General features: G+C 32.9%; 1 protein-coding gene across 1 annotated transcript; it reads right to left on the bottom strand.

Annotated features, from left to right (window-relative positions):
- Positions 1-303: 303 nt before the first annotated feature.
- Positions 304-2,635, bottom strand: LOC134249729 (uncharacterized). Its single transcript, XM_062732077.1, has 4 exons — positions 1,605-2,635; positions 1,485-1,520; positions 1,360-1,374; positions 304-1,214 (listed from the first exon to the last, which is right to left on the bottom strand). The coding sequence occupies exons 1-4, from the start codon at positions 2,606-2,608 to the stop codon at positions 965-967; spliced, it is 1,305 nt and encodes a 434-aa protein (XP_062588061.1). The 5' UTR covers positions 2,609-2,635; the 3' UTR covers positions 304-964.
- Positions 2,636-14,171: the final 11,536 nt, after the last annotated feature.

Below are 14,171 nucleotides of genomic sequence, written 5' to 3'. Positions count from 1 at the left end.
ACTGAAATATTTTTGCAATTCTTCATTTAAATAAATAGGATCCCATCACCGTAAAATGTGGACTTTGATTGATTTTTTCAAAATGTGGAACGGGGGAAGGGGGAGTATTTTTAAATGTCGGAAAGCAGACGATTGGATTTATTTATCATTACAGATATGATCACAATTAATCCATGGTAAAAATTTTTGAAATTGTCTGATAATTAATATTGTTTGTTCATGCTTTTCCTCCCCACAAATAAAAAACAGCTTAAAAAGTGGGAAAAAACAAAGATTGCATTCAAGTTTAATGTTAATGTGTATATATAAAGATGCTATGTACATGTATTAAAGCAAATAGAGGTTAAATAAACATGATAAAAATGTTAATAGAGTAGAAAAATTTTTTGTTTATCAAATGAAACATAAAATCTAAGGATGACAAATTGTAACCGGTTATACCTCTGGTAAAATAACAATGAAGGTTTTATAATCATAAGAAAAACTTTACATGCTGTCATAACTTTCTCTGGTGGCAATTGTTTCGGTAAACATTGAGCCAGGTTCTATGGGACAATATCTGTTAGTTTTTTTCTCCAAAATCAGAGTTTGAGGGTCAATCAGGGCATTTTCAGATTATTCAAGTACAATTTGTGCAGGATTGAGTTCTCCTAATATAGTCTATTTTTCTTATTTTATCCGAGTTGATAATGGTATCGCGAAAGGAGGGGGTCGCATAGTAGATTATATCTATCTTTTAATCGTCTGTTCATATTCCAAGTGAGAATTTTGAGACGATTCTACTTCTGGCATTTTATGCTATAACGCTTAATATGATTCACTAGACATCACCTGAAGAATAGATTCTTTGGACTTCGAGTGAATGAGGAGAATTTTCGTGTACAACAATTGGATCTGAGTAACGAATCCCATGCACTGACTTCTTTTCAAATTTTTGCTTTATCGTTGCAAACAATGGTTTTTCTTAGTCTTCACTTTCCATGCGTGTTTTCGTTGATGAATTATTTCCAGTGTCTTTTCTAGAAAAACCTGTTTCAATGTGTTCATGGTAATCTTGGTCACTTCCATCAACAAATTGTGTGACTGCTGACACATTCTCCGAACCCGCTGAAATTTTTTGCGGTGACTGAACTACATCGTGTAGCGGTAATTCAATTTTTTCATGGTGAGGTTGTAAATCAGTGGCGCTAGAAGGCAGAATTCTGAACCCAATTCTATAACAAGAAAACATGAGACTTGGAATTACTATAAAGTTTTGAAGACACAAAAACAGTAGCACTCTTATGGATAATAATAGCTTGCAACTGTTATGTAATCATTGACTAATTCTTTTTAAGGAAACTCATCACAAATACTCACAGAAGATTGTCATTGCTGAAAAGAGAAAGATAAAATTGTTGAATTTCTCTGTTGTAAATTTGATAAAATACAAAGACAACTCTTGCGATTAAGTTTCTTGTATATTGAGGGAAAAAACTACTTACGATTCATCAAATGTTTCGCCTTTATCGTGTTCGATTCTAAAATATTCATATTTAATTATGATTAAAGGAAACAAAGATTTAATTCAATTATTCAAACATACAGTCAAATTCAAATATTACCTGTACGTCTTTGCATTGCAGCAGAAGAATCGATAAAAAATGGCAAGTAATATGATAATCAGTAAGCCCACTACTATCAGACCAGCTATCGCCTCTTGTTTGAAGCTACATCTGTAACTGTTGATCTTATCTTCACAATTGAAGAAAACACCACAAGGTTGCTGCAGACATTCGTCAACTTCATTTTCACACCACACTCCCATGTATCCTGGATAACACGTGCATTTATAAGAATCAAATGATGCAGCTCTTGAAGTATCCTGGCAAGATGGAGAAAATGTAAACTTAGGAGAACAAAAACCATGGACACAAGGAGACAAGAGAATAAAAATATGAGTCTCCAATCGCTCGGTGAAAAAGTTGTGATTATCAAACCCTAAGATGTAATAAAACAAGTCACCATGGAACGTTTTATTGATAACCATATCTGCCGAGTATTCATTATGTGTTCGTATATTTTCTAATCCGAAAGTTTCATTTAGAATCCATTCATCATCAATGCGCGTAGTGGTGATGTGGACGTCTGCTGTATTATTCAAGCTAGAAATAAAAGAGAGAGTTTCATTTTTGTCAACATCTGCAAAGACAAAGTTAAACAGATGATGAGAAGTTGTGTTTCCTTCCAAAATGATTGTCAAACTTTTATTGTTCATAACATTATAAGAGGAATCGTTATACAGATATCCAAACATTGGCATGTCATTAACTTCATCTACTTCAATCAAAATAGTTTTATTCACAATTGTAGACTTTTCAGCGACGTCCTTCAAGGCTATTTTAACGGTGTCGTTTCCAAAAAAGTCTTCTTTTGGGTAATAACTCAATTTACCATCAGATGTTAGATTTACAAAACCAAAATCTGACATTTCACGAAGGTAAAATTGTACGAAATCCATTTCGTTATCATGGTAAGGTATCTGAAAATCAATGAGTGGTGTGTCCTCCAAAATCTTAATAGCGTCTATATCGACCTCTGGTGGTGATTTATAGAAAGATCTGTTCATCACAGTTAATGTCTACTGGTACGGATTCGACATTTAAATATTTTTTAGATCTTTTGCATTTCAAGCATAAATTATGCATAGAAATATGTATTGAAAAGACCGGTCATCTTACGAAAGCCCAGAAGATTTGGTTTGTTTACACTTTTTTGGCCAAGCGAGAGCAGTATCCTAAGGTCATGACGTCAGAAGTTTATTAATAACCAGGGAATATTCCACATTGAACACCCCTATATTTGGATGTGAATATTTATCTGACACATTGCTCTATCATGTGGTCAAAGATATTTTGGAAATAAAGTTTTTTTAAAAAGTTGCAAAGAAAATAAAACACATGTTTTTACTATATAAGTCTATATGTAAGCTAATTGTGGTCCGGGTCCAAATAGCATATTTGTCCCCATCCAACAGACATTTCCTACCTCCTTCGCGAAAGAGTTCGGCTATGTTAAGTAATCGCGATATCAAGTATTAGCGCGGCTTATCTCCCTTTGCTTATGACGTCAGTAAGGCCCAGTCGCTACATTCAGTACTATAGTTTACATAACGATCATGTCTTTTGCATCTTAATTCTGAAGAAATATCATTATCTAGGTTAAAAAACTTGCATAAATATATGATGTTCGAACAATACCGTAAATCTGGAAATTTTTACTGTAGATAAATTTTTAGCAAATTTGCGCGTGCATTGAATTCGCAAAAATATTTTTCTTAAAAATAAATCAACATGCGAAGAATTTTTTTCTGAGAACTCTTTTTTTAATTTTTTAACTCAGTGAATATAGGTGTCGGTAAGCAGTGGTCATTTTTAAAAGAAACCTGTTTACACTAGTCTACTATAACTACAAGTTAATTACCCGTGCGTAAATTGCCCTCATTATATGCAATATCGTCCGATGATTTGACAAGCACTGAGGCGGTATGCCCCTTTTTAATTATTTTAATCAATCAATTTGCCAATAAAGAGAGAACTGTCATTTTATCTAACCGTGTATCAACACGGGCGATAACTCAAACTCAGTGCATTTACTAGAAAGTTCCAAATGTAAACGCGGCATGTAAATTTTAGGTGAGAAAAACCAAACGTTGAGAAAATTAGTTATATTTTTTCTTCATTTGGATTATACTTTAGGTTAAAAGGCATACACAACCTCTAAAATGTTTGTTATAATTGACTTAGAAATTATTTTCAGTGCAAATCCTTTTGTATTTTTTTCAAAATTGTTTCGGAGCGATTTTGCAATATCTTGCCACGTTGTGAGTATATTGGTGGTATTCTAAATGGGCATATTATTTGAAACATAACCTGATATGAAAATCTTCAGTGATTTTTATTTTTAGCACCAGTGACAATTCGCAAAAATTTGAAGCGCAAAAATTAATCAACAGCTTTTTGACCCATATTCGCAAAAATAAATCGACGTAAAAATTTCCAGATTTACGGTATAGTATTTGTCTTTTAACATCCTGTTGCATGTTTGCAAGATTTTAGCCTGTTTTATCTGTGTTATTTATTGTCGTCCATCGACACTTTAATCTAAATACAGAGAGAGAAAAAAATGGTTGTTCAGCGAGAGCGGTTCTGTACTCTGGTAATATATTATGTGAATATAGACGCTGTCAGTTGAATTAATTTCCAATACAAGAATATTAATGATTTGTATTCCAATTAAAATTTTTAAGCCATGATCAGATCAAATTTGCTATCGGTACTAGGTAGCACGCGCATAAGTAAAGCTGGATTCGCTTGACCGCGGTGTGTGAAAGAAGGATATGGAGATAACGAACAGTATTCAATCTCAAAGTCCATAAAACAATACAAAATTAAAGCAGAGCAAACACGGACCTCCGAAACATCAGAGGTGGGATCAGGTGCCATGAAGGAGTGAGCATCCCCTGCTAACCGATCACACCCGCCGTGTGCTCCTTGTCATAATCAGGTAATAACGGAAAAATCCGTTGACAATTCAGTGTATAAATAATGGACTAACAATTAGTATGAAAAACGTCAGTCAGCATTTGACTCAATGATAAATTGTATTTGCTGACAAGGTCATTGTATCGACCATAGAACTTACGAAATGATGACTTTTGAAAGTGATACTAAGCTGCAAATGAATGATTTCATTTATTTTTGGGCAATGAAATAATTTTATCGCTTCCTCGCTTTCCCCTCTCTCAATCACTTTCCTTTTTCTCCCATTGGCTTTTCCTGTCTGGATCACTCTCTTTCTCTCTCCGTATTTTTTTTTTACCACAGTCGATCCAGATACACATAAGACTGTACCCTTTTTATCGTAATAATTTTAAAATGTCAGACATTAAACACTGTTAAATACGATTCTATCCATGTAATCCTACTTTTCTGTGTGTATATATTTACAGATTGAATTTTCTAAATTTGTATCAGTTTATTTTAATGAAGTTTATGTAGTCTGCTTAAAAAAATTAACTGTAAAAATATTAATTTTTAAAATTGTTAAGCTCCAGTCTCGCAAATAATGGTGGCATAGATTTTTTTAACTGATCAATTTACATGTATGAGTGTTGCATGCTCATCCAAACTGTTATAGAAGTATCAGCACCGTAATATTACACTTCCAGTGTAGCTTGATTGGTTACAGAGTCGGGTGTAAATTTCTATACACGCGACTTGAGCCGGAGGTAATTGATGAATTGTTTAATTAAGCATACGCGCTGTATTCAATTTGTCGGCACGGCCAGGTGTGTTATATGACCGAAGACATCCAAAAATATGAATTCAATGCTTACATTAACATTCTCTATTTCCCCTCTTCATAATTGTTTATTTCCTTAATTTGTAATGTCAATTTAGCGCCCTTCAAAAGTGACGTGCTTAATAAACCTAAGGGCCGTTTGTGATGTTGCAAAGATAAATTACACAAACGAAAATTGCGCGGAAAAAAGCGACTTATTATTTTTTAATTGTACATTTGTTGTAATTTTACGTTAATTTAACAGGATTATAGTTTTTATTACATTGAGTCAAAACATTGTACAATTTGGTGTTCCTAGAATATTGAAAATGCATATATATTTCCTATTGTGTATTTTAACACGCGGTGATAAGATTTCGTTAGCGCTGTATGATAATTCTTTCTCTTTAAAATTGTTTTTTTCGGTAATGTTTAATGTTTAGTGCCCTTCAAAACTGGTGTGCTTTAAAAACGTAAGAGCCGTTTGTGACGTTGCAAAGTTAAATAACGCAAACAAACAATGCGAGGAAAAAAGTGACAAATTAATTTTAAACGCACATTTGTTGTTTTTACGTTAATTTAGCAGGGTTGTAGTTATTTTATTAAGGGGGCCGACTATAGTTTCCATTGCGCAATATTTCGCGCATCATAGTAAAATGAAGCCTATTTACTGTTTTAATGCAACTTTTTTCGCTTTGTTATTAAAATTAAACAAAATTAAGAAATTATAGGTATAAAAATGTAATTACAATTTGATATAACTGGTTATATAACCAATTTTGCAATTGATAGGTAGGTTGACGTCGCTGCAGTGTCTTTTTGACGTCATGTTAATCTGTAGCTCTTAAAGAAAGGGGTAATAAATATTATTAAAGAAAAAGTAATAAACATACGCTCTTGACATTTAAAACATAGAATTTTTAGAATATCTCCAATATTTTTATTATGTTTTTTGTGAATCCATTGTTTACGTCATATTTTGTAGTACTCTATAAAAATAGTAAAATTTGATAATTTTTTGCATTTTGAAATGCCCCTTCTGTTAACAAGACGGTAGAATTTTGTGTCTCTTACATATATTGTATGATATAGTATTATTCATGAAATATTATAGTTTGAACAAAATGTCTATTGTAGTATTTGTATAATTTGCTTTAAAGTGCTAAAAATTGGCATTTTCCTATATAATCCTATAGTAAATGTACCTGTATTTTGAGACGGTCCCTCAAAAATACCTGGACGGTAGATTTCCCCCAAACTTTGCATGTACACTTAAGTAAATGTAAGTTATATATGGTATAAAAATGAAGAGTTTCGCTATTGTAGTTTTCACACAATAAAACTATAGTCGGCCCCCTTAAATTGAGTCAAATCATTGTACATTTTGATGTCTCAGAGTTTTAAAAATGCATATACACCCCTACTAATGTGTTCGGAACTTTATGTAGTGGATTATTGATTTTCGGTGTACTGCAAATTATAAAACCCGAGGAGTTCAAAATTGCTTTGGAAGTATCTCTGGTGAGAGTCAGCGAGACTACAGCGAGATAGGGTAAATTATTCACGGAAATGTGGCTAGGAAGTGACTAGCACGTGGAGACATTGTAAACAGAGGAGCTATGTTGTGTTTCAATTTTTACCACCCTATAATATCTGTAGAAATTTAATTCAATTTCATTTGAATTCCTTCAACTTTGATTAGTATATATATTCTCTTTGGTATTATTTTTCCGCATTCATGCATTAAAATTCTTTTTGGACAAATATACGTGTATTTGGAACCGGTACTATATTTTTTGGCGTCAGCTTAAAGGTACTTGGACACAGATTTGAAGGTATTTTTTTCTGTATAATATTACGACATGTATATTCTCATAGCATTTCACACAAAAATTAATAAAAAATCTTATTTCGTTTAAAAGTTATTAAAACTTCAAATTTTTTGGTGGGTTTGATTGACTCATCCTTGCACTTTTACAAATTTTAAGTTTACTCCTAATACTTAGAAAAAGTGGCAATCTTATTGTATACACATGTAAATGAAAAATATAAATACTATAATCCAGAAAAATCAGAGTAGACATGTATAGCAAAACAAACACACACTATATATATATATATATATATATATATATATATGAACGCACCCGGTGAATCGTAAACAATCAACAATAACATAGCTCTTGCCCTGTTTACAAAAACTGTGTATAACACGAGTGTGATCGATTTGCACACAAGACTTAGTTCGAAATGACGGTACATGTGAAGGAATTTTGCTTTATAACATTTCTACTCTGAATAAAATTGTTTTTCTGGATTAAAGTTGTAATATTCCTCATTAATACACAAAAAGATTTTGACACTTAAGAATAAAGTTAAAATTTGTGAAAGTGCAAGGATGTGTCAACCAAACCCGCCAAAAAATTTGAAGTCTTAATAACTTTTAAATGAAAAAATATTTTTAATTAATTTTTGTGTGAAATGCTTTTAAAATATATAATTCGTGACATTATACAGAAAATATTAACTTCAAATCTGTGTCCAAGTACCTTTAACAAATGAGACACAAACAGGCTTTAACTGTTTAACTGACAAATCAGATGAATGAGAATTGCATTATGGGTTACTAAGGGTACTACAGGAATTTTACACCTGAAAAAAAAATATATATATAATGGCGATGGGAAAGGCACAAAGAACATTTTCCACCAATTTCATAAAGCAATTTCAATTGTTTCTTTTTGTCCTATTATTTCCATGTTAACAATGACGAACAATTCATTTTTACTCAAGCCCTAGAGGGGCTTGAGTTATCTAAAACGATGCTACGTCATCGATTTACTCAGTTTAAAAACACAAAGATATATTATTTTTATAGATAAAAATATTTCTAGAAACAAAAATGAAGCTTATCTTGAAAACGTCTGTATATTCAAAGATATTAAGTGTTAAATATCGGATTCTATTCTATGGCGAATGAATAATGAGTGAAGCTCCGCAGCCGCAACAGTTTCTATACAGAGATTTGGCGCTTTCTTTTGCGTAGGAATCTCAGGTAACTTTTTACAGTCGCCGACAAAGCATCCTTGGACGAGTCCACTGCAGACTCTGAAAGGTGACGCAGGTTGCATGGCCAGAAAATGTATGGCTGTACCGCCAACTGAAATTGCTTTTCACGGGCCTGCAAATGATGTGTTCTTTGAGTGACAGTAAAATAATAGCACAAAATCAATGTTAAATTCTCGTATTATCTTAAACTTTGGTAACGGAACCTTTTATAATAAATTCTTTTGGATTCGTACGGAATATGTATTGGACATGTCCCTCAGCTAGATAAACCTCGTATCAAGCCACGGTCCAGAGTAGGAGAGGATTGTACATTTTGGCCGTGGTTTGCAACGATGGATCAACCTGTAGTCATGTGGATTTTTTGGAGCCCGGAGACCCCCCTTCCACTTTGAAAAACTTTCTACAGGCTTGTAGCAAGCTATTTAGATTGATGTATTAATGTGATGTACGTCATTAAGCAAACAATAGGGAAAAAACATACATTGTTTGAAGTATACTAAATGTCTACATAAAAAATATTTCATTAAATTAATCAAGAAACGGCAACGCTACTATGCTCTAGAAAAAATTCCTGAAAGTATGTCACGTAAATTCATCTTAAAAAGTAGTACGATTAATTATATTTCTAATTAAATTCAATATATGAATTTTGTTTCGTGTACATGTAGTTTATTCAACAGAAGATTGAACTCAGTAACCCTCATCTTATACCATTTTAGGATATTAATGACACTTCCTAATTGACTTTCTACAGCTTGAGTAATTCTGACGTTTTGTCAGTATATACTTGTTTGAATAAAAGTAAAATTCTAGGTTTTTTCTAAGTCGTACTACAAGGCGATTTGAGTCTGTATTGATTCCTTTGTTGTAATATCGGTGAATACAATTGTTCGGTGGATTCCCTGGCCGAAAACACTTGTGATCACGGGTATTGTCCGTTTAAATGCTCAGAAGATGCTGCTCGGTTTTCTTAACCTGGTGTTCTGAACTTGACACAAACTTCATTAAATTTTATTACATACATATTTTCTAGTTAACAACAAATTAAAAACGCCGGTGACATCTTTCATAATTTTCTTATCTTTGGATTTTTTCATATAAACATTTTTTGCGGCCCATAGATTGACCTGAACCACGTGTTCGAAGTAAAATAAAGACATGTATAGATAGCGTAAACGTTGCTATTCATTCAACGATTGGTCAGTTGGTGCGTGGTATGATTTGTCGTGCGCATTGATAACAATAGCCATATAAGGCATACAAAGGTTTGTCAGTTTAAATGATATTGTAAACACATTTTTATGCGCCCGGATCGATAGATCCCGGGCATATATTGTTTTTGTCCTGTCTGTTTGTCTGTTTGTCTGTTTATCTGTTTGTCTGTATGTCTGTTGTCAACTTTAACCTTGGCCATAACTTTTGAACAATAAGAGATAGAGACTTCATATTTGGTATGCATACTCCACTAATAAAGTCCTTTCAAATGACATCAAGGTCAATGACCTTGTGACCTTGACTGTGACCTATATGCTAAAAATAGCTTTTTCCACTGTTTGTCATGTCTTTTTAACCATAGGAGATAGGGACTTCATATTTGGTATGCATACTCCTCTAATAAAGCCCTTTCAGTTGACAACAAGGTCAATGATCTTGTGACCTTGACTGTGACCTATATATGCTAAAAATAGCTTTTTACACTTTTTGCCATAACTTTTGAACCATAGGAGATAGTCACCTCATATTTGGGATGCATACTCCACTGATTATGTTCTTTCAATTGACACCATGGTCAATGACCTTGTGACCTTGACTGTGACCTATATGCTAAAAATAGCTTTTTACACTTTTTGCCATAACTTTTGAACCATAGGAGACAGGAACTTCATATTTGGGATGCATACTCCACTGATTAAGTTCTTTCAAATGACACCATGGTCAATGACCTTGTGACCTTGACCGTGACCTATATGCTAAAAATAGCTTTTTACACTTTTTGCCATAACTTTTTAACCATAGGAGATAGGAACTTCATATTTAGGATGCATACTCCACTGATTAAATTCTTTCAAATGACACCATGGTCAATGACCTTGACTGTGACCTATATGCTAAAAATAGCTTTTTACACTTTTGGCCATAACTTTTAAACCATAGGGACTTCCTATTTGGGATGCATACTCCACTGATTAAGTTCTTTCAAATGACACCACGGTCAGTGACCTTGTGACCTTGACTGTGACCAATATGCTAAAAATAGATTTTTGAACTTTGTTTCCGCCGGGCGCATAGTGTTTCACAAACACATCTTGTTTTCTACCATGGAATTGGGCTATTTTGGGGAAATTGTCTCTACAGAGCTCCAATTTTTGCCGTAAATTATCACAAAAGCAAAGATAAAGTATATGTTTTGACCCCCCTCCCTTACCTACCGAAACATGAAAGTTTTTCAGAAAGATCTGGAAACACATTTTTACAGGACACGTTTTCAAAATAAACAGACTAAAGCATTTTCCTGTTTATTGCCAATTTTATTTTTAAAACCGGTTCTACCTTGTAACCTTTGAATGGGTCAACCTAAACCACGTGGCTTAAATTTGAATCACAATAACATTAGTAGGGGTGATATAGTTCCTATTGTGTATTCAACAGCGCGGTGACAAGGTTTCGCGTGTTTTATAGAAATTTGAACGTTGTAGATTTCTATTGGATTTTATAAAGAAAATTACACTGAATGTAAATATAGAGATTTGGATGTCGTGGATTTCTCAGGGATTTCATAAAGAAAATTACACTGAATATACATATAGTATGTAGTTAATCTTATCGATAGATTGAGACAGTTGATTTGACTCTGATGTTTACGAAGAATTTTTATGGGTACATGTACATACTACATAGGAAAAAATATTCGTTATCCAGGTCCAATACCTTCGGCGTCAGGGTGTATGGAATAAAACTCGGTGTAAATCCCCGTACACCCTTGATTGAACCTGGATAACTATTATTCCTGTCCCATTTTTCCTGTTACAATGTGTGCCTGTTGAAATTTATCATTTTTAAAAAAAAAAAATTTCAACATTATAGCAAAAACGGTCTTGTAGGAGTTTGCAATCATTTTAACAGGACCTGTTTAATCATGTAATAAAACAGTTATTGCTGGGGGGGGGGTGGTTAAGGTCAATACGATGATTTAGCCACCTTCGAAGTATCTTCGCCTTTTGGGCTCAGTGAATATTGTACCTTCAGGTGTCTAAATCATCGTATTGATCTAAAAAAAACAGCAATAACTGTTTGGTATTCGCTGACTAGTTATCAATCATATCACATACGAAATGATGACTTTAAAGAGATTTCTGATATTCTTGTTTCATCAACTGTTTCTTAATAATTTACATCATTTCAGAAATTATTCGTAGAGCATGCTCAGGCACATCGAGTCAACCGAGAGAAATACACTCCGTTTGCAGGTGATGAAGGTAAATTGCTGCATATAGGTAAGGAAAGTTGACGGTTGAAAAGTTAAAGTCATCACATTTATCATAAAACAATCTTGGTTGTAATATTACCATTAACGTCTTTTTCAAGTAAAATATCAAAAAAGGAAACAGATGTGTTCGTCTCTGCGGTATGTTTTATTTCAAGCTCACCGAAATATATCTTATCGACATAAGAATTGTTGGAAGACCTGGTCTCCAAAAAAACTACAAAGATTGTTATAGTTAGTTTTAAATTCTCTGATTTGTAAAACTTTAATATAACATATACAATCAGAACTTTTTTAACAAAATAATTTAAAAAATGACCAATGACAAAGTTAGTAAATTTACGAGTTCCATTTTTATTGAAAAAGCAGCTGTCAGTAATATCAAAAAGCTGGGCTTAGTTTTATCGTGTGGGATGGTTGTGTATAAAGTTGAAAAGTCGTAAGTTTTTAAGCTATTAATTTTGGTAAAATCTTTTGATTTCAAAATTTCCAAAAGTTCCAAGGAATTTTTAAGTATCTAAATTTGATTTACACCACTTCTCGAAGAGTTGCACAGTACTCTTGAAGTTTCTCCTTCACTACTATTAATATCTTAATGAGGATTAAAGAAAGAGGCTTGGTTGAACATTTACTGGAACCCGCTATGTATCTTTGTAAGGATTTTTAATGACGTTTCGGTATTCAATATAGCTATGGTAAATCAAATTCATTTTGGTTCTTTGGGATATTGAAAATATTCAAAACTGATATATGACATGATTTTGAAGAATTTCTTCTTTTGAAAGGGAGCTATGAGTTTAAGTTTGATTACTACTTGTAGAATTAAATCCAAGTTCTTCTAAAATACAATTTATAAAATGAGCCTTACAAACAAAGACAATGTTGTTACCTGCTTTGACAGCATGGACCAGTACATACTGTTCATGTAATCTATCTAATTCTTTTTTCACTCTTGCATTATTGAATACAGAAAGATAGATGGTTTTTATACTGCCCTCAATCGTTTACATGTTCGATGGCTGTTCAGTAAATAATGTCCTCGGTGCTCGGAAAGAAGCAAAGGACGCTTTTCAATAATATAGTCTGAACGATTTAACTTAAATATTCTCTTTGACTTAAAACAAATGTCTGTAACAATTTTATCCAATTTCTGATTGTTTTTAGAAATCATTTTTGAGTATGGTCTTTGTATAGTGGATTATAGCAGATTCTATGAACTCCTGGACTTGTTTCTTTTTCTGAAAGGTGTTTTTGTCAAGTTTGGAAAATGAACCAAGTGACAAATCTGGCGCATATTATTGTCTGACTAAATATTACCTCTCTGTTTTATCCCCAAAACTCCTTTACAGTTAACTCTTCATGGCTTGTGGGTTTGGACACTGTCATGAAGAAATTTAATGTAGTGGATTATTGATTCTACTTCCTTCCTCTCAAAAATGTTTCGATTTTTTGAAAAAAATTGCTTTCTAGATTCCTCCAGAAATTGAACTGCCTTCTTAAATAAGAATTTGAACAACAAGACCAATAATATTCAAGAAAATGGCACATAGAACTTCTTTGTCCTCTTTTAATTCTTTGCTCTTTACAGACTTTTGCTGTTTTTGTCAAGTGCATCGTTTTGAGGGTAATAAAGCAATGAAGTCAAGTTTCATTATCTGTTTGAATTTCAGACAAGCATGGATAACTTCAATTTCTGATTTTTTAAAAATAATTGTTTATATATTCTTAAGCATTGAATTCATATTTTTGGATGTCTTCGGTCCTATAACACACCTGGCCGTCAATTTTCTCTTTAAAATTGAATACCGCGCGTTGATGCCTATTAAATTTGCAATGTGATTTAAAGCCAATCAAACATCATAAACGATAAATTTTTGAATTTTGGCAAACAGAACATTGGTTGTTTGAAGTCCTTGTCGCCAAGGACGGTACCAATTTTTGATGCCCATTATATCATTATTATTCATTGAAATCAACCTGCTCACGTGTCTATAAAATGGACATCGGTTGCTGTAAATTTCACTAATTTCAGTGAGTATTTCTTTGGGATTCTTATCAAGTTTTACAGCAGCTTGAATGAAGCTATTATATTAACTCTAGTCTACTTATTCTTTACCATTCATTTTTAATGCAGTGTCTCAAATAGCCCTTGTTTTCCAGCCCCTCACAATGAAAATATGAGATGAAAAGTGGTCACATAAACTGATATCAATTCATTAAGGATTCAATCATGAGAGAAAGTAAAGCTTAATATCATGTGATATTTGTGTCGTATGTTATAGAGTTCAGGACATTA

Source organism: Saccostrea cucullata, unplaced genomic scaffold (assembly GCF_032062105.1).
Source record: "Saccostrea cucullata isolate Sc308-1 unplaced genomic scaffold, CSIRO_AGI_Scuc_v1 ctg305, whole genome shotgun sequence".
In the NCBI taxonomy this organism is placed as follows: domain Eukaryota; kingdom Metazoa; phylum Mollusca; class Bivalvia; order Ostreida; family Ostreidae; genus Saccostrea; species Saccostrea cuccullata.
Note: the sequence above shows the minus strand (reverse complement) of the source record. Positions and strands in the feature narration are given on the sequence as shown.